This window comes from Rutilus rutilus (assembly GCF_951802725.1).
Source record: "Rutilus rutilus genome assembly, chromosome: 21".
Lineage (NCBI taxonomy): Eukaryota > Metazoa > Chordata > Actinopteri > Cypriniformes > Leuciscidae > Rutilus > Rutilus rutilus.
The window spans coordinates 12370017-12396959 of NC_140226.1; the positions used below are offsets into that span (position 1 = coordinate 12370017).

The 26943-nt window shown below is 38.7% G+C and overlaps 1 protein-coding gene across 1 annotated transcript in view; it reads right to left on the reverse strand.

Moving 5' to 3' along the window:
- The window catches only part of smyd3 (SET and MYND domain containing 3), a 205383-nt gene that overhangs the window by 150366 nt on the left and 28074 nt on the right, over positions 1–26943 (reverse strand). The window contains exon 5 of the mRNA XM_084393098.1: positions 18661–18797. Within this exon, the coding sequence (XP_084249224.1) occupies positions 18661–18797 (137 nt within the window). The remainder of the gene's footprint in view (positions 1–18660; positions 18798–26943) is intronic.

Consider the following 26943-nt stretch of genomic DNA (forward strand, 5'->3'; position numbering starts at 1 on the left):
TCTGTCATTTACTCATTACATGCTGTTCCAAACATGCATTACTTCTTTCTCCTGTAAAGCAAAGTAGAAATGTTGAAGAACGTTCTCACATACTATCAAGGTATTTTAGGCCCTGTTTTACCTGGGGCCAGTTGCATAAACATAGCTGCTAAGACTTAAGAACTAGTATGACCAACTATCAATTATTTTGGGCTAATCAGATAAAATTAGACCAATCTACCTTTTAACTGACTTGATTGTCGTCAATTTGATCATGTGGACGATGCAAAGTACAGGTGTAAACGGGCTCTAAACCGTTTTGAGCTTGTCCACTTTCAACCACTTCCAGAGGTAGGCGAAAACACATTCGACCTGATTGCTTTCGTGGTGTAGATTCTCATGAGGTCAAATGTGTTCAAACAGCCACAAAAGACCACCTACTCTCCGCCTACTGACCTAATGCTTAAACATTATGGGAAGCACGCTAGCCAGACTTGAAGGATGATGACCTAAGTTGAGTTTGAAGACAAAAAAACATACCAAGCACAATGTTCTCTCACCATTCCTGATTTCTAACACGAACACACCACGTTCGGCTTTCAGAGCAGAAACTAAAGCTGCTGCTCTCTGTATGTTTCATATATAAATTGCGCAAGATTATTAGATCGAAAGATTTGAAAAAGGCCATACATGTACCCACACATAGACCCCTCCCCCTCGAAGAAATCAGGACAGAAGTGGTCAAAAGTGGACAATAGAGACGGATTAAAACACCAGATGTAAATGGGAATGTGTCTCTCTCGTCTACTTGGGATCCGATCGACCAAAACTCATCTTAATACCAGGTATAAACAGGGCCTTACAAACTGATCGATGATAAACCAGTTCAAGTCTATCAGATCAGTACTTTCATTTTTGATTTGTGGAAAACTCATAGTTGTGTCCAGATGTTGAACAGATTGAGATATGCCCTGAAGACCACTCGGGTACCACCAGCCACCTTAGAGTGACATTCGAGTACACAGGACTAGACAGCTCATCCATTAGCGTTTGCTTTCCTTTGAGCAGCGCAAGGCACACATTCATCAATACCTCTCCCTGTGCTCTCAGGGACAACGCTGCTGTCCTACAGCAAAGAGAGGTGAACAGAACAGACCAGAACATCATCCACCCGTGATAGTGAAAAACTGGCAACACTTTACAATAAGGTTCACTTCTGAAATATGAGTTAATGCATTAGGTATCAAACTAACAATGAAAAACCATTTTTATGGCATTTTTGTAATCATAAATGTTAATTTATACACTACCGTTCAATAGTTTGGGGTCTGTGCGATTTTTTTTTAATACATTTTAATTCAGCAAGGAAGCATTACATTGATCACAACTGACAGTAAAGAGATTTAGAATGTTACAAATATGAATATGTATTTCAAATAAATGCTGCTCTTTTCAACTTTGCCACAAAAATATTAAGCAGCACTACGTTTTAAAAACATTGATAATAATAATAATAAAATCAGCATATTAGGATGATATCTGAAGGATCATGTGACACTGAAGACTGCTAAAAATTCAGTTTAGTCATCACAGGAATTAATGACATGTCAAAATATATTAAAATAGAAAACAGTTATTTTAATTTGTAATAATATTTATAATATATTATAATATACTGTTTTTACTGTATGTTTTTATTAAATAAATGCAGCCTTGGTGAGCATAAGCGACTTCTTTCAAGGGCTTTCCAGCGCGGGTCTTGGCATCATTCCATGCAATGTTTAATGTCTTTAAATCCTGAATGAAGGTTCTTCGCCAAGTGCCGCGGGGGCATTCTTGTGGGCGTTTAGCACCTAGAGGTGCCCACCTCGTTGCAATCTTTGGAATCCGATGGTTCTCCATCCGAAAGATGTGGCCGGCCAGTTTGAGTCTTCTACGGGCAACAATGGTACAATGGTCTTCTTCAAGCCGTTGTGTTCCAATTGTTATCCCTCTAGTCTGGGCCATGGCATTTACATCCATGATCTTTGATTTCTCTGCATTAATTCTAAAGGTCAACTTTGCTAGGTTCTGTATACAGATTGGTCGTTGCATTTTGCAGCTTCACCATGTCTTTCTCCAGTAGGGCGATGTCGTCTGCGAAATCTAGGTAGCCCAAGTAGTCATGCACTGACCACTGGATGCCGACCCCTATATGCCTTCCAGCTTGTCACGTGATGTCAAGGGAGACAAGGAAGAGCAGTGGGGACAAAATGCACCCTTGTCTAACAATCTCAAAGAAGTCTGTATGGCCTCTGTCAGTTTTTACCCAGCAGCTGGAATGCAGATACAAGTTCTTAAAAATGTTGATGAAGACTATTGACCAGAGGCGGCTGGTGCTAAAAAAAAATTGGGGGGCGCAAACAAACTGAATTATTAATGCAGTACTCAATGTAGGCTAATTGTTAAATAACTATTTTATAGTGATAATAATGTATCATTACTGCTTAAAGCAACACCATGTAGTTTTTCAACCTTCATAATATATTTCCAAGACTCTTGTGATGGTACATCGACTTACAATAGGTTGAATGACACGTCTGCCATAGCCTGACGGGGTCTGTATCGCTTTTACTGGCACTACGGAACTTCGGGGTTCGGGTAGTAACCCGAGTACAAAAAGAACTACAAAATTCGACTGCTTTACGGCATACCTCACTTCCCCCTCACCCCCCACCCCCCATTTCCTCAAATTCGGACGTGAGAGCCCAACTAGCGTATGTTTCCCGGCTGGTATAGCGTGTGTATGTTGTTGTCATGGCCGAAGCAGCAACGAAACCGAAGAAGGCAAAGGTTTTGTCGGAGGAGACTAGGAAGAGAAAAAGGGAGAGTGACAAAATCAAAGGCCGGACGAGGATCAATATTGGTCCAGCGTTCGCTCGCTGGCGTGAGCTAAAGGAGGAGGAGTGCCCGACCGATGCTGACTTGGCCGTCATGCTGTTGGACTAGTAAGTATATTGACCAAAAAAAAGTCAGAAGTAAGCCTTTGTCTAAACGGCGTTTACAAGTTTGGTAGGGGCTACATTCTTGCAAGTAAATAATACATGATTAGACGGACAAAATCATCTTTTAGGCTAACTAGCCTAATGACTGCAGGCTGATAGTCATGTTTGTTTATTTATTTTCTGATGAAAGTGTCTTGCCTCAGGCTATAATGCAAATCGATTTTTCAACTTTTCAGATTCATCTATGGTAGCTTGATATTATAATATTGACGATATATGGCTATTACCTACCACACAAACATTGAATTGAATTAGCATATCCGTAAAACAGTAGCCAATAGGCTACTATAATGACGCTGGCTTGTAAACGTGAGCTACGTGATCTTTTGGCGTTTGAAAAAAATAAAACCCATGAAATTATATTCATATGACATGCTGAAATATATGCCACTGTACCTGGGAGGAAGACATTTACACGCAACGCAGGCAGTCTGCCCAAGACGTGGGAACTCCTTCTGCAGAGTTCGGGGGTATCGGCTTGTCAACAAATGCACGTGTATCCCCTGGTGTAACCATGACAGATTTTACGACAGTAGTAGAAGACAATACTGTTTCCCAACTGTAGGGGGACCCAGAGAGCAAAAGTTACTTGGTGTTGCTTTATTAACTTAAAATGGAAAATTCAGCATTTAAAGCAGTGGTTCTCAATCCTGGTCCTGGGGACCCACAGCTCTGCACAGTTTGTATGTCTCCCTCATTTAACACACCTGATTCAGATCATCATCTCGTTAGGAAAGAGCTCTGAACTGAACTGGGTGTGTCAGATAAAGGAGACATATAAAATGTGCAGAGTTGTGGGTCCCCAGGACCAGGATTGAGAACCACTGATTTAAAGCATGCCATAAGGTTGGGCAATAGCCGATGGCCAAAAAAAATCTGTATTTTTGGGCTAAATGGCGATGTATGGTATAATCTCAGTATTTACATCGTTTTTATATTTGAATTTAAAAAAAAAACTTTTTTATTTATTTATTTTTAAATTTCATATCCTGACCAATATTTTCCTACAAACAATGTTCATATTGAAGGCTATGAAAACAAACATAGTGAATGTAACCTTGCAGTCTATCTATTATGTGTAAAAAAGAGGTCAAATCACATTACATTCTAACATTGTAACATTACAATCTAAAAACAAAATAATGCTTTTTAAAAGAAGACATTAAATTCAATAAACTAAAAATGAAAATAAATAAAAACAAAATGCTATCATAAAAATACACTTGTAGGTTTGAAATGCTATAGCACATTTATGTTCACCAACAACAACAAATATTCAACAACAAATATTTTAGCAAAATATATTTATATTTTAGTGTTAATGTATATTTTAGTCTATTATTATTGCGCTCCTATTCTATTGCGCTCCGTCTGTTTGGTGCACATGCACGCAACGGCGCTCCTTCACGGAAGTTTAGCTTGCAGAAGGCTCGTCCACTCCTGACAGCAAAATGGAAATATTTGCTTGACTTTCTAACATTTACAGATGGAGAATATGTCCGTGAAATTTAAGTTATGCACAGAGGAAATTATTGGATGTCACTTCAGCTTAAAGATTATTAAAAGAGGTATATTTGTTTCCACCAATCGCTTCAAGATAAGGTTACGTAGGATGACGAAAGCAAGTTAGTGCGAGCCCTCCCGGAACCCATAGAGAATGCATTGCAGTGCCTGCAGTTCAAAAAAAAAAAAAATTCTTGGTATGGAATTTTATGGGAACACTTTGAGTGATTCTCGGCCAGAGTGAAATCTCCCAAAAAGGGGCGGTACTCCACGGAACATGACTTGACGTGGTCCGTGATTGGACTATATCCAGAGGCAGAACAACAGTGATGGCTAGCGTAACTCTGTGGTTGTTGAATGCGAATGTGATTGAAAAAATCCGTCCCTTTCGCACTTTGGTGGCGCATCGCCCAATTGCCCTAATGAAGAAACCGCCCCTGCTATTGATACACCATAAGATCGCAGGATTTGCCAGAGAGACTCAATGAATGCTGTCAAATGCTTTCTTAAAGTCGATGAAGTTGATAGCCAGGGCTTTCCGATACTCAACGCATTGTTCAATTAGGTTGCGGAGGACAAATATTGTCTGATCTTCCAGTACAGAACCCAGCTTGTTCCTTTCTCAGACAGTGGTCAAGGGTACTCCATAAACGATGGGAGTAGTACCACGCAGAATGCCTTCCAGGGCACTAAGAGGAGGGTGATACCTCGCCAGTTTGTGCATTCAGGGATGTTACCTTTCTTTAGAATCTTGACTATCACTCCTCTTTGCCAGTCCCATAGGACTTCTCCGCATCGCCAGCACTTGTTGAATAGCATTGACAGCTTTTCTGCTATTATCTGGCAACCATGTTTAAGGATCTCGCCGGTATGTCGTCCAACCCTGCCGTCCTGTTGTTCTTTGCCGATTTTTCCTATCTCTATGGTGATCTCACCAGTGTTCATTGGAAGCTCCTCTAGAGCGATGTCAGCATCGAAGTCATAGGTGGTTTGGTTGATTAAGTGTGTCCCAGATGTGTTCGATCTATATTTTGTTCTGTTCTTCTTGTATGGTTAGAAGTCTCCCATTTTTAGCTTTAATTGGGACGTTGGTGTTTTTCCTTGTTACAGTCAACTCATTGACGATGTCTTCGTGTCATTTCGGTCTGCCGTTTCTTGTGCTTCATCGCCCTTTTAGCGGGAACCATTCTTTCTTGTCCATCTGGCAGCTTTTCTTAACAAGTCGGTCTAGTTCTGCGTATCTCTGGTTTCCTGCTTCTCAATCGTCGGCATCCATGACCTGGTCTCTTTTTAGCTTTGCGATTTTCCTCTCATCTGTCAGTTTCCATGTTCAGTCTTTGATCCACTTCTCCCTTCTGCGTCCTCGGCGCCTCCCAATTATGTCTTGGGGTGCACTCCTTTGTGGTGTTTTTGATCTTAGACGAGAGCTCTTCCACATCTTTTGCATCTAGCATACTGAAACGGTTACGTAGTTCCGAACTAAAAGTGCTTGAGATGGTTTGGTTCTTGAGTTTCTCCATTGCAAACAAACTCTTTGATATGGACTGCTTTTGGTTTATGAGCTTAAGCTTCATTTGCACTCTGACTAAATAATGGTCTGACCCTACGTCCGCTATTCTGTATACCCTGACATGGCGCAGGGATGACCTCCACTTCTGACTGATGTAGATAAAGTTGATCTCGTTGAGGGTTCGCCCATCTGGTGACAACCATATCCCCTTGTGGATTCGACGATGTTGGAAATACGTGTTTCCGACACATAGCCCGTTGTATTTACACAACGATACCAATCATTCGTCATTGTCAGAGCAGAGTCCAGTGTTTTTTTGTTTTTTTTACTTTTTTGCCCACCTCCACCCCATGTGTCCCCTCTTCGGAGGACAACTTTATTTTATTTTTTTTATTTTTTTTGTACCGGCAATATATTTTTTTTAAGTACATACACAATATGTTACATTCGAATTACATTTATAGTCAGTGCATTGAACTGTTGTCCTACCATAACCTTTCACCATGTTTTAGTAAGATCCTGGATCCTTATAAGGGCATGGGGGATTAAAGCACCACATACAGAGTAAAACACATAACACTTCTTTTTCTTCTTTTCCCTCGATGCTGAACTCATTGTTCTTCTTTTACATTGTCCTTCAGTGGTCCTGATGCAGAGTGAATCCAGCGAACAGAATGAGTCTGAGTCTTGAAGTGGTATTTTAGTGGGTTGCTCCAAAGGTTCGGGACCAAGACTGGAAAGAGACCTGTAACTTGACTGCTCTGGCTTAGGAAAGACCTGGAATCGAGACTGCCGGGACACAGACTGGTAACGGGCTTGTGCTGACTGCCGGCCACTGGGCTGGTCCACAGACTGGTAACGGGATTGTGCAGAGTCCAGTTTTGAATCCTCGTCGGTCACCACCCAGCCGGGCATTAAAGTCCCCGATCAGGACCTTCAAGTCGTGATTTGGGATGTCATCAAATGTCTTGGAGCTGCTCGTAATACTTGTCTTTGACTTGCATGACTGTCGCTTTGGCGTGTCCATAAGCAAAACAGGCCATAATGATCCGGTTACTGACGGGTTTCCAGCCGACCAGCGCTTTCCTTGCTCTTTTATTCAGGATCAGTCCGACTCCAAATTCATGCCGTATTGTGTCCCGTATACAAACATTTATTGCCCTCACTCTTAATTTGGCCACTCCCTTCCTATCCATCTGACCTCACAGACCACTAAGATGTCCAAATGATAATCGTCAAAGGCCTGTAATAGTTGGGCGAGTGGTCCACTATGATGGTCTGCACATTCCACGTTCCAAGTTTTGTGATGTTTCTTGCGGAGAAGATTGTTTCTGACTTCAGGCACCGGACACCGGTGTCGGTTTTCTCCAGTTCCGTCAAATAATTTGAATCCGAGCTCCAGCTTCTTTGACCAAAATTTGTTGAAATTTTCTTATCTGTTGCTGTAGCGGTTAGATTTTTTTACGGGGAAGGGTTGCTAGCCCGACACCCAACCCTCCTGCTTTCTCATCCGGGCTTGGGACCGGCAAAGGCAGAAAACATCTACAGGGTGACTAAAATCTTAGCGGCAATTTAAATTTGGGTCTGACCAGCCACTGACTGTTATTCATTGAATGCAGCAAAATAAAAATAAAAATGTAAGAAAAAGACATGAAATAGCATTTAGCAACCTTTTAACTATCACAAACCAGGGATTTCATTATAACAAATAATAATATCTAGATTGTAGGATAGAAGATTAATAACAACATCAACAACAAATGGATTATATGAACTTTTATTTGATATAATATTTATTCAAACTCACGCTATTAAAAGGCAAGGTAAGTTAGCCATAGTGACTAAAAAAATCATGCACAAAAAGTCCAGGCACATTTATTCGGAAAGTAAATTTCAAATTCATGTTGTCTTTAAGGCTGGTGCAGCATTCCCAAAGGTGCGGGAAGCCTGTCTTGCATGTGAATGAATGTTTGTCTCTCTCCATTTCTATCTTTCCCTGCAGTGGGAAGGTGGTGATTGTTGGATATGGCTGTGTGTGGATGCAGCACAATACCTCTGTGGTGTGTGTATTGCAGGGTTACGGTTCGGTCAGGATGAGAAATTGAGTGGGCGTCTCAGAGAGGTGATGCAGCTGTAGTGTCTGCTACAGGAGGACACAATTAAACTCTGTCATAGCTCAATAACTGCTGCTTATTGCTCCATATCAGTGGCATACAGCAACTGATTGAGTACAAGGCGGAAAAGGAAGCTGTAAATGTAACTCAGAATGGCTGAAGGACTATATTAGGGTTAAGCTCGGATATTGGATATGATTGTCGATCTTTGCCCTTTTGTTAATGTGATATGGTGTAGTTAACTGCAAACAAGAATGTGCATGGAAATTAAATAGACACACTTGGCCACAATTTGTTGATGGTAAATATTTGAAATAAATTACAAGACCCATTATCTAAGATTACATTTCAGGAACAGTTGGACATATGTTGAATATACCATATTAAACCATGAAATCAAAATTGACGATTTTTTTTTATGGAACATTGCAGTATTTATTATACATGATTTTTCCGTGCACATCATTTATTTTTTAATTCATGTGCCATCATAATCTTTAAATCACAATAATTTCCCCTCCCTTTTGTAAGGACATCTCTTCTATTCACTGATGATGCGTTTAGTGGCACAAGGGCGGGGCAACCTGTCACTCACATGATGAGATCAGCCAATAGTAAACCACAACCATTCAGCGATCCAATCAATTGCTCATGGACAAAATCAAGTCCCGCCCAACATTTTTTCTTGTTCGAGAAGTCGTTTCACTCAGATATACATCACAACAGGAAAGAAAAAAAAATGACTGAAACTTCTGTCTTTAAAAGCGTTTCATATTACCAAGCATGTGTCAGCCTCCTTGAAAGGCACTGATGCACACACGCACAGTGCTCAGAATAGTAATGGGCCATTTTACTGTCTCTCCGTCCAATAACCCACATCCTCCTCTAGACTGCAGCCCATCACACTCATACGCTTGTTTTTCTATCATGATGGGGACTTTCCATTGACTTCTACTGTTTTACGCTGAACTAAGGTTAATTTCTATCCCGTAAACCTACTGTTAACCTTCACATAAACCATTTAGCATTTATACATTTCATTAAGACATCATTTAGTTTTTCTATTAAGCCGTTTTCCTCATGGGGACTGTTGGCTGGTGGAAACAATGTGGGTAATTTCAGGTTTTACTATCCTTGCGGCGCCCACAAACACACAAACTCTCCATTCACACCTACAATCACACTCCACCAAACAATTCCCAAACAAACACTCACAAGGAATGAACACGTAAAGACTAAACACATGCAGACACCGACATGTACATTTTACAAGTCAACGCGAGAGGCTTTACAACCCTATTCAATGTGTCCAGTGAAGCAGGACCCTCAGTGTGCCAGCGATAGCCCGAGGGCACAAATAGTTATGTTTGTTCATTCAAGGCCAAAATTTCCAACATACAAAACAAATGGTATACTCAGTTGTTTATGTGCAAACTGTATATAAGATACAGATATTTAAGAACACACTGCCCCCTATTGGTTCAGTCTGTGTGATTCACAGCCTTAATGTTGATTTAAATGTGAATCAGTTAAATGTAGTTGCAGATCCACCAAGGCTGCATTGATGATCAAAAATGCAGTCAAAACATTAATATTGAGAAATATTACAACTTACAGTAGGCTAACTGTTTTCTAATTCTGTCAACACGGCAATAGGGGAAATTAGTTTTGGTTGACCATAGGAACAGTGGTAAATCTCTTCATATTGTCTGAGGTTAAAACGCAAAGTGACCTTTCCAGCAAACTAATTACTGAACAATCGGGATACTCATGGTTTAGTCTCAGTCTGCAAACTCAGAGCTGTATATAAACATCTGTCATGTGATGATAAAGGTTTCCATGTTTTTTGTCTTTATGTTCTGCAAGACTAACCAAACGGGAAATAAATGGAGACATTTGTTTATGACTTATCAGAGAATGTATAACAGATGGATTTTTATCATGTACTGGGTCATTTGACCAACCATGGAACTTAAAGTGCCTGAAGTAAAATGACAGTCAGACTGAGAGAAAACAATCATACATCCAGACATTACCCTGAGGACACTGGGATCGTTGTTGGGCACAAAAAAAAAAAAGAAGAAGAAAAAAAAAAAAAAAAAAAAAGACTTGGGAAAATGACAGGAACTGAGTAACGATGGGGTGGTCTTATTAAGTGCCAGGGACAGACCACCAAGAGCCCTGTCGGAGTGACCTCTGATCTTTACTCCTTTAAAGTCAGAATTGAAACATATGTTAAATGACAATGTCTGCAGAGCGCTGACAGAGGAGAGATGTCATCTAACAAATCATCTTTCCTTTGCCATATATAACTCTCAGGTAAAACTGAGGGGGAAAGGTGAATATTTTCCAAAATCTGCTAACATGAGGACTGGAGCTGCTGAGAAGAATGTTGAATAAATGTTGTAGTTTAATGGCCGTATCGTATCTAAACCAGGAAAGGGAAAAGGAAAGGAAAGGAAAGGAAAGGAAAGGAAAGGAAAGGAAAGGAAAGGAAAGGAAAGGAAAGGAAAGGAAAGGAAAGGAAAGGAAAGGAAAGGAAAGGAAAGGAAAGGAAAGGAAAGGAAAAAGAAAAGAACAGATAAGAAAAATGAAAAGTAAATAAATAAATATATAAATGTAGTGCTTTCAATGACACCTAAAGCATAATACAATGTAAACAAAAAACAAAACAAAAAAATTTCATAAATAATTTTTTTGTCCAAGGTCTTTATGAAAAAAAAAAAATCAAAAATAAGCCTACTAAGTAAAGTAAGAAAAATGTGGTAACATTTTTCATTCAGTTTTATAAATTTATCACTGACAAAATGTGTATCTTTAACTACACATTGTAATATTTGTTTTTGAATCACACACACACACACACACACACACACACACATACAAAAATAGCTCGAGAGTTATCGGTTTGGAAGTCAGGCAACTCTGGTCACGCTATGTTTTTTAAGCGTAACCCCCCACCCCAATGAATAAATGATTTATATTCATGATTTATTTATATTTACAACCAAAATTACTAACTAAATTATAATGGGGAAAAAAGAATAGCATATAGTAGGCCTATACTCTAATTCTAAGGCACATTTACTATTGAATTATATTGCAAAAAGAATTTCCTTATGATGTAAACAGGCTTTACAATGTTCTCTAATCTTGGTAATTATAAAACAAAATGGGATGTTGATCCTTCAGCTCATCGACCTGTTTGGCTGCTGGTGATGTCGTGAAGTGTTCCTGCATTATGTATTAATACAGCACTGAACATGCTGCCCTATTTGGGGTCTATCATGCACAGATGGAACTCTGCTTTCTGGGTACAACAGGCCATTGTAAAATACAGACCAATAAAACAAAATAGAGGACATGTAAAATATTAATGATGCTCAACATAACAGCTGTGAATGAAGGGCAAACAAGGCAGTGCTGAGTAGCAGATGACATCACATCTGTTGTAAAAGAAAACCAGATTTTAGGTGCCCGTGCAAATGTCATCTCCACCTTAGGGTCGTTCCTATACGGTTCTGAAGATGTCATGAGCATTTCTTAATGTGTTGCTATGCAGTTGCAAGGGTGTTTTGTGTGTCATAAGAGCCCACACTCAATTCTCTGGTTTCAACATTGCACAAGTCCCTTCTTCAGTATAAGTCTGCATAATAATAAAGCGTCACATTTACGGACTCTTATTCGTCAAGCACATTATACCAGCCACCGCGTTACATAAAGCTAATGATTTTATTATTATACAGCACCCATATAAATATACAGGTTATATATTTATGTTGTTCAAATCCCTAACCTTAAGTATGAGCATACACCTAATTAAGACAACAAAATGGAAACAATCACAGATAGATGTGATGCCACCCATCAAAAGGAAACTTTAGTAGAACACACATTCTTAAAGAATATTTAAAACCCATGAGTCAGTAAATCAGAACTGTTCAGTTTGACTACAAAAGACTTGCTTTGCCAAAAAAAAGGAAGAAAAAAAAAAGACACCAGTTCCCTTTTGAGTTCATTACACACATCTGCAAAAATTAGAAGAGAATACTGTATTCACCAAAGCCCTGGACAATAACACTAGCATTCTCTGCAATTTTAATTAAAGCGGTGAATTCACGATCACTTCAGTTCTGGAATGTGAATGACAGCCCCTCCGGATCTAGATTTTAATCTAAATCCACATGTTCCGACACGTCCCTCACTCAGTTTTATTATTGTAATTGGAGATTTTTGACTCCTACCTACTCTAGTTCTCTGGTAATTCCTTCTTAATATGAATAAATAAATAAATTACACTGCCAACAAACATCCCAAATTCCCCTGAGGAACTTCCACTGCATGCAAGGGATAAATTGTGAATATTATAAGAGAATTAGTTTCAGCAAATGGCACAGAATATCTGTCTGATTTGAAATGGAAATCATTTATGGACCATGGACGCTTGTTTTCACGCTGGTTAATTGATTAGGCGATGGGCAGGGTGTCGGTTTAACGTGGCTGAACATGTTTGTAATGCTAAAGACGAGGCGTCGGGCCAAGAGCTGACTCTCGTGAGCAGAGTTAATGCAGAACAGGGAGATTTATCAGCACTCAGGGTCAAGACAAGCACTTCTTCCACTGTTTGCTCATTTGTTTTCCCACCCACACCCAAGCTGAAATAGTCATCCAGGATTTACAAGCATCTCATTAAGTGAAGAGTGAAAGAAGGAGATAATGTGTGAGAGAGAAATAATAGTCAAGACAAAAGCCCTTCCTTCCTTCCTTCCTTCCTTCCTTCCTTCCTTCCTTCCTTCCTTCCTTCCTTCCTTCCTTCCTTCCTTCCTTCCTTCCTTCCTTCCTTCCTTCCTTCCTTCCTTCCTTCCTTCCTTCCTTCCTTCCTTCCTTCCTTCCTTCCTTCCTTCAAAATTCACGAAGTTTGTTTTGGGATTTTGAAACAGCTTGCAAAAAAGACCTTCTGGAAAAGTTTGCTCCAGCTAGTAAGCACCTTCGAACTACCATTGGTCCATAGCGATTATGTAATAGGTAGGTGTGGTTCTGAGGTAGGCTTCTTCATGTTTAACACTGCAAAGCTGCTTGCTTTAAATAAATCTATTGTAGGCTATAAACTAGTGGTAAATAAACGTAGTGTGAATTTACTTGACTGCTTAATTGCAGAGCTGATGCAAACATATCAGCATCGCTATGATCAGATGCTTTCTTAACTGCGGTTTTCTCACTTGTGTCATTTTTGTTGTGTTAATTTTGTTATATATTAACATTTAAACTTTTTACCCCTAAGCGAAGAACGAAAAATTAATTCACAATGAGTATATAAGGGCCTTTAGGTCCATCAAACCAAATATGAAACAACCATATTTTCTATGAATTAATGAAAACAAACTAATAAGACTGTTCTAATCAAGCAGTAAATCTGAGCAGACATTTAACTCAAGCTCTTTAGTTAGTGACTGTGCTGTTAACTTGAGGTGTGTTATGTGGAGCAGATCATGCATCTGGGTCAGGCCTGCAGGTCGACATGACATAATCTACAGAGAATGATGATTGCTGAATAAGAGAGGGTTTCACATTATGGGAACATGATTCATATGTGAGTCCCATTGCACTTCCTCTCCATCACCTGTCCTGATGTTTCTTTACCTCATATGTCTGACAGAAAATGTCACAACTCAATCCATCAACTCAGCTCTGATATGTTTTCCCATCTTCAGTCTCTATCTAATAAATGACTGACATGAGTGACAGACTGATGAACAGAGCATTGAATTCCATTTTACAGATCTGACCGGAAAAAACTAATTGTTTTTTGAAAATCATTGGTTTTGATTGAGTGCAAAGCAATAAAAAGCCCCCTAAAGTGTATTTGTACGTCATATTTGACAACATTTTAAAAAATGCAACAAAATTTGATCAGAGATGCCACCATTTTTTTTTTTTTTAACCAATCCAATACTTTCAAACATCTTAATGTCTAAATAATTTCTGCACCCATTGTACATCACATTTAATTATTTTAGTACTTCATTTTTGCAGCACTTTGTTAAAAACAGCAAAAGGAACTTTACAATGTCACAGAGGCGAAAGGAATAACTTCTTGAAACCAGGGAAGAAACCTTTGGAGAAACCAAAGTACCTAAATGGGAGAGCGATTCTCCTCTGTTCGGCCAATATACAGTCCGTCTAGAATTTCACTATTTTGCAAATGCATAATTTAATGCAAATTCAAGCAAACTCTCGCATTATTTGTGGCAACTTGCATTTTTGTCTTATTTCCACAAATTTTCCACAAAAGAATGTTAACTTCCTCTCATCAGGTCATTTTGACCCAAAATATATATATACACTCACCTAAAGGATTATTTTTATCACCTAAAGGCCTTTTAATAGGGTCATTTTAAAAGGGTCATGACATTTTGACATGACTTGTTTATTATTTTAATATGGTCCTTGAGGTTCACTTATAATGTTAATAATATTTTTTGCAAAAAAAAACAAACAAAAAATACATAACCATTATGATTGGCTAACGTCATTTCATAGGCAACGCCCACTCGTTATTGAACTTGAGTAAGTGTTTTGTTAACTTTATCTATATAAGACTATGTAAGTCATATACTTACGGATTGTGATGCAGCTGCTGTCAGATCCAAAATGACATTATACAAAATGACATTATTTAAACATTTTTCCTTGAAAAAAAATTCTTCATGCCTTAATATAACTTATACACTCAACTAAAGGATTATTAGGAACACCTGTTCAATTTCTCATTAATGCAATTATCTAATCAACCAATCACATGGCAGTTGCTTCAATGCATTTAGGGGTGTGGTCCTGGTCAAGACAATCTCCTGAACTCCAAACTGAATGTCAGAATGGGAAAGAAAGGTGATTTAAGCAATTTTTAGTGAGGCATGGTTGTTGGTGCCAGACGAGCCGGTCTGAGTATTTCACAATCTGCTCAGTTACTGGGATTTTCACGCACAACCATTTCTAGGGTTTACAAAGAATGGTGTGAAAAGGGAAAAACATCCAGTATGCGGCAGTCCTGTGGGCGAAAATGCCTTGTTGATGCTAGAGGTCAGAGGAGAATGGGCCGACTGATTCAAGCTGATAGAAGAGCAACTTTGACTGAAATAACCACTCGTTACAACCGAGGTATGCAGCAAAGCATTTGTGAAGCCACAACACGCACAACCTTGAGGCGGATGGGCTACAACAGCAGAAGACCCCACCGGGTACCACTCATCTCCACTACAAATAGGAAAAAGAGGCTACAATTTGCACGAGCTCACCAAAATTGGACAGTTGAAGACTGGAAAAATGTTGCCTGGTCTGATGAGTCTCGATTTCTGTTGAGACATTCAGATGGTAGAGTCAGAATTTGGCGTAAACAGAATGAGAACATGGATCCATCATGCCTTGTTACCACTGTGCAGGCTGGTGGTGGTGGTGTAATGGTGTGGGGGATGTTTTCTTGGCACACTTTAGGCCCCTTAGTGCCAACTGGGCATCGTTTAAATGCCACGGCCTACCTGAGCATTGTTTCTGACCATGTCCATCCCTTTATGACCACCATGTACCCATCTTCTGATGGCTACTTCCAGCAGGATAATGCACCATGTCACAAAGCTCCAATCATTTCAAATTGGTTTCTTGAACATGACAATGAGTTCACTGTACTAAAATGGCCCCCACAATCACCAGATCTCAACCCAATAGAGCATCTTTGGGATGTGGTGGAACGGGAGCTTCGTGCCCTGGATGTGCATCCCACAAATCTCCATCAACTGCAAGATGCTATCCTATCAATATGGGCCAACATTTCTAAAGAATGCTTTCAGCACCTTGTTGAATCAATGCCACGTAGAATTAAGGCAGTTCTGAAGGCGAAAGGGGGTCAAACACAGTATTAGTATGGTGTTCCTAATAATCCTTTAGGTGAGTGTATATTTAAAATTAGGTGTTCATCTGAGTGGTCTAAGAGCTTGCTTAAAACTTTCACATTTGGGAATATAAAAAATAAAATAAAAACAGTTGATGGGCCCCATTGACTTCCACAGTATTATTATTTATTTATTTGTCCTACTATGGAAGTCAACGGGGCCCATCAACTGTTTGGTTACCAAAATTCTTCAAAATATCTTCCTGTGTGCTCAACAGAAGAAAGAAAATTATACAGGTTTGAAACAACTTGAGGGTGAGTAAATGATGACAGAATTTTCATTTTTAAGTAAACTATTCATTTAAGCTATTGATTGTTCCCTAAATTTTCACTTCCAATCTTTAATCTTATACTCTTTATATCTCCCTTATATCAATAAGATTCCAAAAAGCACTCAAACTGAACCCATCAAGTAGCTAAAAACGATGATACTGTATTTATCTCTAACGTGTACTTATCTACAAGCAAAAAAGGTAGAAAACACGCACATCATCATTCTACAAACACCTTTAGCTATAGAATTACACAAATACATACCAACATTTTTAATGATGCATTTACTTTCAACTTTCCAGTCATTTCTGAATACTAGATAAGAATTTCAGAAATTGATTCAGAACGATTAGCTAATGAATAACTAATCGCAGTGATTCACACTGATTTGTGAAGCAGTTATTCAAAAGAACCAACTCAACAGAATGACTCACTCACAAATGAACATCATAATAGCTTGTATCCAGGCCAAGAAAATACAATTGAATAACTCGCTGATATATATAGGATTTCTATGACTGTGGAATCTAAACAATACAATACAAATAAGTCGAATCACGATCAATTTTTTTTAAATTTGTAAATCAAGGTCAACAAATGCAAAAGTGAATTGGATGCTAGATCAAGCATCTGTGCATGCTTTGCATAACTCGAGTTTTGCCCTGCTGCGGTGTTTAGTGTTTTTGGATTATAAATGCTTACAGGATCCACATTTGGGTCTTTGCTTTATAAGCGAGATGTGGCTGCTGGCTGTCTCTCATATAAAACAGGTGTTTGTGTTCACATGCAACATTTGTTTGTCCCGGGCCAGATGTGCAATCCCTTCTCTGTTTACATGCGATCCTGAAGAGAAGATCACCATTTTCACCCTGAAACGCAGCTTTCACTCAATGCGTTCACAATTACGGCACAGAGTGACGGTTTGGTAAACAAGCAAATAAAATCTACTCTCACAGGAATCCAAACAAGCGATCTCACTGACACATCTGTAAATAAACTAGTACATTAGCATGCACCTCAGGCATCCACAAAGGAAATGGCAGAAAATTATGGGATAGGCATCTTGAGATGTGAATCGTGAGGAATGTAATGATTCTGGATCTGATCAAAATAGACAATTCTTATATATTGTTAATGGAACATTGCAGTGTTTATTATAAATGATTTATCTGTGCACATCATTAGTTTTAGTTTTAATTCATGTGCTCTCGTAATCTTTAATCAAAATAACTTCCCCATCCCTCTTCTCTTCTCTAATGTCCAGGGCTTGACATTAACTTTTTTTGCTAGTGGTTTTCCAAAGTTACTAGCCACTCAGCATTTTCACTGGCCACAATTTTGTCATCGACACCATGGGGAAAAACTGTCATATAGATATTTTTTATATTATCTCATAATTTGGCATCTCATATATTAGGCTGCTGTCACTTTAAGACCTGATGCACGGATCCATTATACTGTTACACATGCGTTTTCTTTCTCAACTGTTTATGTTCACTTTAAACATAACTGAATGTTTACATAATTACTCACCAAGAACGGCATTTTGACATGATTTTGAGTGTATTTGACTGTTTAAGTCTAATAAGCAGTGAAAAAGTACTCAATTTTTAGTACTGAGAGGCGGCTTTATGTGCGGTATGTCAATATGTACTGAAAAAATCTATATACATTGCACTTAGTTTATTATTTTAGATGCCTTTTTAAAAGACTACAATTGAAAAATGTATATATTATACATTAAATTCAACCCGCCAAAGTAGCTAGAAGGACTGACCGGCAGGTTGGTGGGTGTTAATATCAAGCCCTGCCGATCTGGGCAACCTGTCAATCACATGACATCAACCAATAGCAAACCACAACCAACCAACAATCCAATCAATTCCCGATGGACAAAATCAAATCCCGCCCCACATTTTTTTTCTTTTTTCGTGAAGCCATTTCACTCAGATATACGTCAAAATAAGGAAGGAAAAACTTATCGCAACTTCCATTTTACGACTTTAATGATTCCATTAAACTGAATTGAAACGTTTTGGTCTAAAATTCAACCTTGAACATGAAATGACTTAATTTAGCTTCTATGAACAACTTGATCCCTGCTTTAAGGAGAAAAGACAAAACATAGCAGCATGTATTCACAGCAGGTGACCTAGCAGCTCGGTATGTGTCCACGCACTCGTGACACACTGACATCATTCGCAACACTGCGCAAGATCCGGTGTGACGCCCCGTCGCTCTGAGAGCGTGACCCCTGCGGTCTGCTGGAGATGACAATGAAAGGACTCTTACTCTGGCAAGAAGGCTGATGGGGTCGAGGCCGGACGGAAGCTCAGAAAGATTGCAGTTCTCTTCGCCAAGATAAACCTGTAGTGTCGTGCAGAGATGCCCCAGGCCTTCCTTCTTCTCCTCGCTCATGTCGGCTAGATCTAGACACAGAACACAGCGTTTTCAACCTTTAACAACAGTAATGCATTTGAATGAGCAGAAACTTTTTTTTGTTCTCCTCTCCTTTTAGACAATATCACTGCTGCTGTATGGTATGTATCAAAGTACCATGGTATTATCATCTTAAACTCTGCCTGCACAATGGTACCACCACAGTACCAGATTCATGGTCCATGGTATATGTGTGGTACTGTAAACTTGTGTGGTAAACTACTGATGTCACCACACATCAATACAAAAAAACTAAACAAATAAAAACAAAGTATTTTTATATGTACAAAAATACATGGTATTAATATGGAGTGAGACTAAAAGCAGTATTATCATTATGGTATATATGTCCAAAAGATGGTATTATCATGGCAGCTGACCAAATTTTTTATTGTATTACCATGGTATATGTCAAAAAACATAGTATTAACATGATATATGTCTAAAAACAGTACTGACATATCTAAGAAAACAAACAAACAAGGTATTATCATACATACAAAAACATATAACTATATTAAAGTGATACTCCACTTTTTTTGGAAATAGGCTCATTTTACAATTCCCCCAGAGTTAAACAGTTGAGTTTTACCGTTTTCGAATCCATTCAGCCGATCTCCGGGTCTGACCGGCGGTACTACTTTTAGCATAGCTTAGCATAGATCATTGAATCGGACAAGACCATTAGCATCTCTCTCAAAAAAATTACCAAAGAGTTTCGATATTTTTCCTATTTAAAACTTGACTCTTCTGTAGTTACATCGTGTACTAAGACCGACGGAAAATGAAAAGTTGCGATTTTCTAGGCTGATATGGCTAGGAACTATACTCTCATTCCTGCGTAATAATCAAGAAACTTTGCTGCCGTACCATGAGTCCAGCAGGCGTAATGATATGACGCAGCGCCTGAAAATAGTCCCCAGCTCAGTAACTTCCAACGTGACCGGGACTAAGTTTGTCTAACCTATTAGACCTATTTTCAGGCGCTGCGTCATATCATTACGCCTGCTGGACTCATGGTACGGCAGCAAAGTTTCTTGATTATTACGCAGGAATGAGAGTATAGTTCCTAGCCATATCAGCCTAGAAAATCGCAACTTTTCATTTTCCGTCGGTCTTAGTACACGATGTAACTACAGAAGAGTCAAGTTTTAAATAGGAAAAATATCGAAACTCTTCGGTCATTTTTTTGAGAGAGATGCTAATGGTCTTGTCCGATTCAATGATCTATGCTAAGCTATGCTAAAAGTGGTACCACCAGACCCGGAGATCGGCTGAATGGATTCGAAAACGGTAAAACTCAACTGTTTAACTCTGGGGGAGTTGTAAAATGAGCCTATTTCCCAAAAAAGTGGAGTATCCCTTTAAATGTAAAAAAAGCATGATAATGCCACTTTTTTTTTTTTCTTTTAAATGTACCATGGTAGTACTATGTTTTGTAGAAATGTACCATGGTACATTTAAAAAAAAAAAGAAAAAGTGGCATTATCATGCTACATATATAAAAACATGGTATTACCACGGTACCTGACAAAAAAATCATAGTATTACCATGATTTACAGCATCTCTCTATATAGGTACATATTAATAAACACATTGTACTGCCATGGTATACATCCAGAAAACACTGATTCCAACGTATCAGTAATACAGTTTTGTCCTTGTTAACTAAAACAAACTAAAAGCATTAATTGAAATAAAGCTGAAATTAAATTAAATATGCAATCAAAAAATTCAAAGCATAAAAAAACTAAATTTAAAAGTGCCTTGGAAAGTAATCGAAATAAAATACGTTTAAGATGAATACTAAAACTCAAACTAAAAAATAAATAAATATAAATTAAAGATAGATAGAAGTATTAAAAAAAATAACTATATTACTAAAACTTAAAATTTTAAATGAAAACTGAAATATAAAATTATAAACTAATTCAAAAATAGTAATAAATACTATAACAGTATAAAACAATGCAAAAATAACACTGATTGGAATACCATGCAAATGAATTGGGCAATAATATTTTATGGTAATCATGTAATGATAACCTTGTCCAAAAAACTAACAAACATGATAATTAGAGTCCCAAAGTTCCACCTACAAAATGATTGTATTTTTCTGTTAATATCAATTAAAATGTATTAACCTTGTAACTATTCATAAATTACACTGGATGCAGTATTAAATAACATCAAGACTAGAAAAACAGGAAGAGAAACAAGTTCACATATAAATTGGCATATAAAATTACATGCTGATATAAACAACACTCAGATGAACCAGGAAAAAGGTTAATGATGATCAACAAGGGTGAAACACAAAAGAGCCGAAACACAATAAGAAACCAGAGGAGGATAAAAGGTTTGTGTGTGTGTGTGTTTAGTTGATGAAGAAGTTTATTAGGGCAGTTGTTTACTGTGTGTGTGTTCAGAGAGCTTCGTATTCCCTGACTGTACCAGTAAAACGGATGTCTGATAGTGGAGATTTTAATGTCGATTCAGAAAGAAAGAGGTCTGATTGTGTGTATGCGTGATTTATGTCAGCTTTGCCAAACATATGGGCTTTTCCATTAACCCTCCTGCTCTGATCTACTTCATCCAAACACACCATCAATGAACTTCAGTGTGTTCACTGCTGCTGTGGCAGACTGAGCGAACGTTTGACCCGCGGCAACAGCTCACGGCTCGTATCTCTCGCTCACACAAACACATTCAGCATCATAAACACAGACATGCACACAGTAGTAAAGCTCTGCAGATTCAATACATAAATCTGGTGTGCCACCACTACGTGTAGTGCCTTTTATCATCTCCTTGAAAATTCTATCTCTGAAATACAGAACCAAATAATACTGTTTAGTCTTGTTGGAAAAACTGAAATTGTTAAAATCCATTCTTTGGATAATCACAATTCATTTTTAGAAATTATAGATAGATTGTAGATGATGGAAACCAACAAATAGCAGGCAGTAAACAAGCACCGGTGGGGTCTGAACCCTCTCTTCAGAGGAAAATAACAGACCTACACGCTTCCCACTTCTGGAGCATGAGAGGTTGAACGTGTGCAGAATTATGAGCCTGAAGCCAGGTGTTATTTCCCTTAAAGGGATAGTTCACCAAAAACAAAAAACAAAAAAAAATTTTTGGATGCATCCTTATGTTGTTTCAAACCCTTCTGTGAAAAAAATTATATTTTGCAATATACAAACTGCGCTTTTCCAAACAATTAAAAGGGTCATGAAATCAAAATTACCTTGACATTTTGAATATAAGCCATTAAAACATCTTGCAAATTGCATAGCTTAAAACGTCCTCATTATAAACAAAGCATTTATTTAATCATTTGCATGACTGCCTCAAGAGCAAGTCATCGACAAATACTGAAAATCAAGCTTTTAATGTTGTTTATGTCAATTTGGTGTTTTTAATATGCAGACAGGACAAACCATGTGCAAATTCATAAGTCGACACTATTGCTGAATATTTTCTCTTTAAAACTGCAGTGAACCAAACACAGTCTCAAAATGCGGTTTGATATCGCGGGTGTTTCTGACATCACAAACTACCTTGTAACCAATCAGGTCAACGTGTGATCGTCAACGAGTTGATCTCTGAGGTGATGCGAGTGAGTGGGGGCGGGGCTAATTTGCATATTCATAGAACCATATAGTAAATGAGGTAAGGGTGTAGTAGAAGTACACTCACCTAAAGGATTATTAGGAACACCATACTAATACTGTGTTTGACCCCCTTTCGCCTTCAGAACTGCCTTAATTCTACGTGGCATTGATTCAACAAGGTGCTGAAAGCATTCTTTAGAAATGTTGGCCCATATTGATAGGATAGCATCTTGCAGTTGATGGAGATTTGTGGGATGCACATCCAGGGCACGAAGCTCCCGTTCCACCACATCCCAACGATGCTCTATTGGGTTGAGATCTGGTGACTGTGGGGGCCATTTTAGTACAGTGAACTCATTGTCATGTTCAAGAAACCAATTTGAAATGATTCGAGCTTTGTGACATGGTGCATTATCCTGCTGGAAGTAGCCATCAGAGGATGGGTACATGGTGGTCATAAAGGGATGGACATGGTCAGAAACAATGCTCAGGTAGGCCGTGGCATTTAAACGATGCTCAATTGGCACTAAGAGGCCTAAACATCCCCCACACCATTACACCACCACCACCAGCCTGCACAGTGGTAACAAGGCATGATGGATCCATGTTCTCATTCTGTTTACGCCAAATTCTGACTCATCTCAACAGAAATCGAGACTTATCAGAACAGGCAACATTTTTCCAGTCTTCAACTGTCCAATTTTGGTGAGCTCATGCAAATTGTAGCCTCTTTTTCCTATTTGTAGTGGAGATGAGTGGTATCCCGGTGGGGTCTTCTGCTGTTGTAGCCCATCCGCCTCAAGGTTGTGCGTGTTGTGGCTTCACAAATGCTTTGCTTCATACCTCGGTTGTAACGAGTGGTTATTTCAGTCAAAGTTGCTCTTCTATCAGCTTGAATCAGTCGGCCCATTCTCCTCTGACCTCTAGCATCAACAAGGCATTTTCGCCCACAGGACTGCCGCATACTGGATGTTTTTCCCCTTTCACACCATTCTTTGTAAACCCTAGAAATAGTTGTGCGTGAAAATCCCAGTAACTGAGCAGATTGTGAAATACTCAGACCGGCCCGTCTGGCACCAACAACCATGCCACGCTCAAAATTGCTTAAATCACCTTTCTTTCCCAATCTGACATTCAGTTTGGAGTTCAGGAGATTGTCTTGACCAGGACCACACCCCTAAATGCATTGAAGCAACTGCCATGTGATTGGTTGATTAGATAATTGCATTAATGAGAAATTGAACAGGTGTTCCTAATAATCCTTTAGGTGAGTGTATAAGTTATATTAAGGCATGAAGAATATTTTTTCAAGGAAATTTTTTTAAATAATGTCATTTTGGTGATCAAAGATGAGTTTTAAAGGGGCATTCCACCCATTTGAACATTGTTTTTTATTTAAAGTGGGTCATATATGTAGTCGAAATGTAAAATAAATTTTGAATTTGGTGCCTTCGTGACCGAGGAAAGACAAAAAATAACTTCAGGACGCATTTGTATGAACTCCCACAATGCACCACATTGCACAGCTCCGCAAGCCACTCCCACTAATCCAGAAAGCGCATATCTGCCTATAAGAGAAATCGCTCTTCCGTCTACAAGGCTAGCTACCACCAGAGCTTGAAATTCATTTCACATTCACACAAAATGTCTAGTTAGTTGGCGAACTCATTACTCCTCGTTTGTATTTCTTTCGAAAAGGTGAATTATTGCATGGTACCTGGATGTTCAGTCAGAACATATGCGGTGCGAAACTAGGATAGTTCTCAACACAAACGTCCGTGTCCTCGTCTGATTCAGAGATTTCGTCCAGGAGAAATTGTCATCGTTGAAATTCTTTGCCGCAGACGGACTCTATCTCTGTGTTCGTAGTTGCATCTTACAGTCTATGAGTTGCATAGTGAGATCACCGGCGCCACCAGTCCGCCCTAACTCGAGCCAGTCCGGGCTCCTCATCCGCGGCAGGCAGGTCTTCTGCCTCGGCTGCTCTTCGCTATAATGCGGCTTGTAAAGGTAGCCACAAACACCTAATTCAAGCATCAGACTTCCGAAATCCTCTTCCTCTAGTCTATATCATATTGAGCACTCTCCTCCGCTATTGTCATAACTTTACATCTGTCTCCACAGCGCCTGTTAGCTTAGCTTCAAACAAGATGGAGGATATTGCTTTCAGTTTCAGAGAGTAAAGTCCCACCCACTGATCTGTAATAGGTCTGTAGCGTGAGCGGGTCCCGCCCCCTGGGAAAGATGAGGAACTAGTGCTTGTAGTCTCAACAGAAATCCCCCCCTCTTACACTTCCTCCTACAATGATGCAAAATGACGATTTTTGCGTCATTGTAGGAGGAAGTGTAAAAGGTAAATAACGGATTTCTCCCGTCTCAGGGGAAAATGAGAGAGTGTTGCACGACCATTCAATAGTATGACTGGGTTTCTAACAATGCAAAGCTTAATGCAAATGGGTGGAGTGTCCCTTTAAGAGATAAAATGATTGACTACAGGGGGACTTTAATACATAATATACTAAATACATAATCGCACATAGGCCCCACTCACAGACATTCAGTCGCTTAACAGCTGACATTTGCCTACACTGGTTGTGAGTGTCGCGTCAAAAAGCAAATAGAACCCACTATAAACACTGAAACTCTATATACTGGATACAGTATAGAGATGTGTGTTCAGCTTCTGACATAGACTAGCTGCGCCTGAGTCTGCTGACGACAAATGGAAGAATAAATGGCATATGGCATAAGGCATAAGGCATAAGGCATAAGGCATAAAGCAAAAAGCATAAAGGAGCATTTGCTTCGATGTGTCCAATTTAAACAGCTCATTTGCTTCTCTGGACAGACTTCAAAAGGATCCCAGCATCAGAAACAAGTGGATGCTTTATTTTAATGCTGTCCTGGATCACATTGAAAGATTATATGTTTGTTTGGAGCATTTTGTTTTGTAAAAAAGGCACAGTGAAATGGAGAGTTTGCAAAGAATCTTTTGTTGAAAGATGAAGCCAACAGTATTGGATCTGAAAGCAGCTGCATCACAATCCGTAAGTATATGATTTCATATGATTATGATTTCTTTGAGTCTTATATAGATAAAGTTTTCAAAACACTTACTCAAGTTCAATAACGAGTGGGCGTTGCCTATGAAATGATGTTAGCCAATCATAATGGTTATGTATTTTTTGTTTGTTTTTTTTGCAAAAAAAATATTATTAACATTATGGAGCTGGTAAGTCCCGCCCCTTCCGTAAAACCCCGCTGGACCTCAAAGTTGAAAACCCGTCAATGCAAGTGAATGGGAGAAAATAATTATTTTCTGGTCCCGTTTGAATTGTGCCATGAATGTGAACATATGTTGTCTGTGAATATTTTATATAATCTTTCATGTTACAAGTTTGACAGTATATGGTATGATTCGTCGGCTAGCAGTTGTGGAAAAGACATAACGAGAAAGACTACATGTCGCCTATGTGACGTCACCCCATAAAGTTGACTTACCCGTGGTTTTCACCAACCTCAACGATTTTGTCCTCTCCCTGAAAGAAGGCGGTGAAGTGCACCAAAGACACAGTCATGTTTAGCGGGATCCGTGAGCTAGAGCCGTGTGCTAGTGGTGGTGACGTTTCAAACGCGTCGAAAGCAGCGAAGAGTTGTAGTCCACAAGTGCTCACACACAAAGTCTACCCGTATCAAACTTCTACCCGCTAAATTGTAGCATTCTTTACACGAAAAGTTCTATAAAAAATTCACAGACAACATATGTTCACATTCATGGCACAATTCAAACGGGACCAGAAAATAATTATTTTCTCCCATTCACTTGCATTGACGGTTTTTCAACTTTGAGGTCCAGGGGGATTAGCGGAAGGGGCGGGACTTACCAGCTCTATAAGTGAACCTCAAGGACCATATTAAAATAATAAAAAAGTCATGTCAAAATGTCATGACCCTATTAAAAGGCCAGGGCTGTTGAGTTCCAATGAAACCCACCATAAAAATAGTCTATACAACTAGTGCGGTACATGATGTTTCTGAAATATTGTTGATGCTTTGTGGGAAGAGAGGTTTAAGTTTTTATTTGCTGTATAATTACCTATAATAGGTCTTAAATCTCATTTTTACTTGTGCATAATTGAAATATGCCGCTTCAAGACAGATTGTGCCAAGTTTGATGTTATTAGCTGGGTTTCCATTCTTGTATTTTTATGCAAATTCTGTCATATCACATAAAAATGTTGAATCGAAACACTAATATGCAAATTATATTTCTAAAAAGGGAATAAAAGAACATGCTTGCTTGAGGTGGATACACATTTTTTTATTCAGTTTTTTTATTTGGTCAGTAAGTTTTTTTGTTGTTGTTGTTTTGTCTAAAGAAATTAATCCCAAAAGTGATACTTATAATGCAGAATAGATATAAGACTTATTTCCAGTAAGAAGTAATATATTGAAGTAATAAGATATAAGATGATTTCCAATAATTGAAATTTCGATTTCTCAAAGAATCAGGGGAAA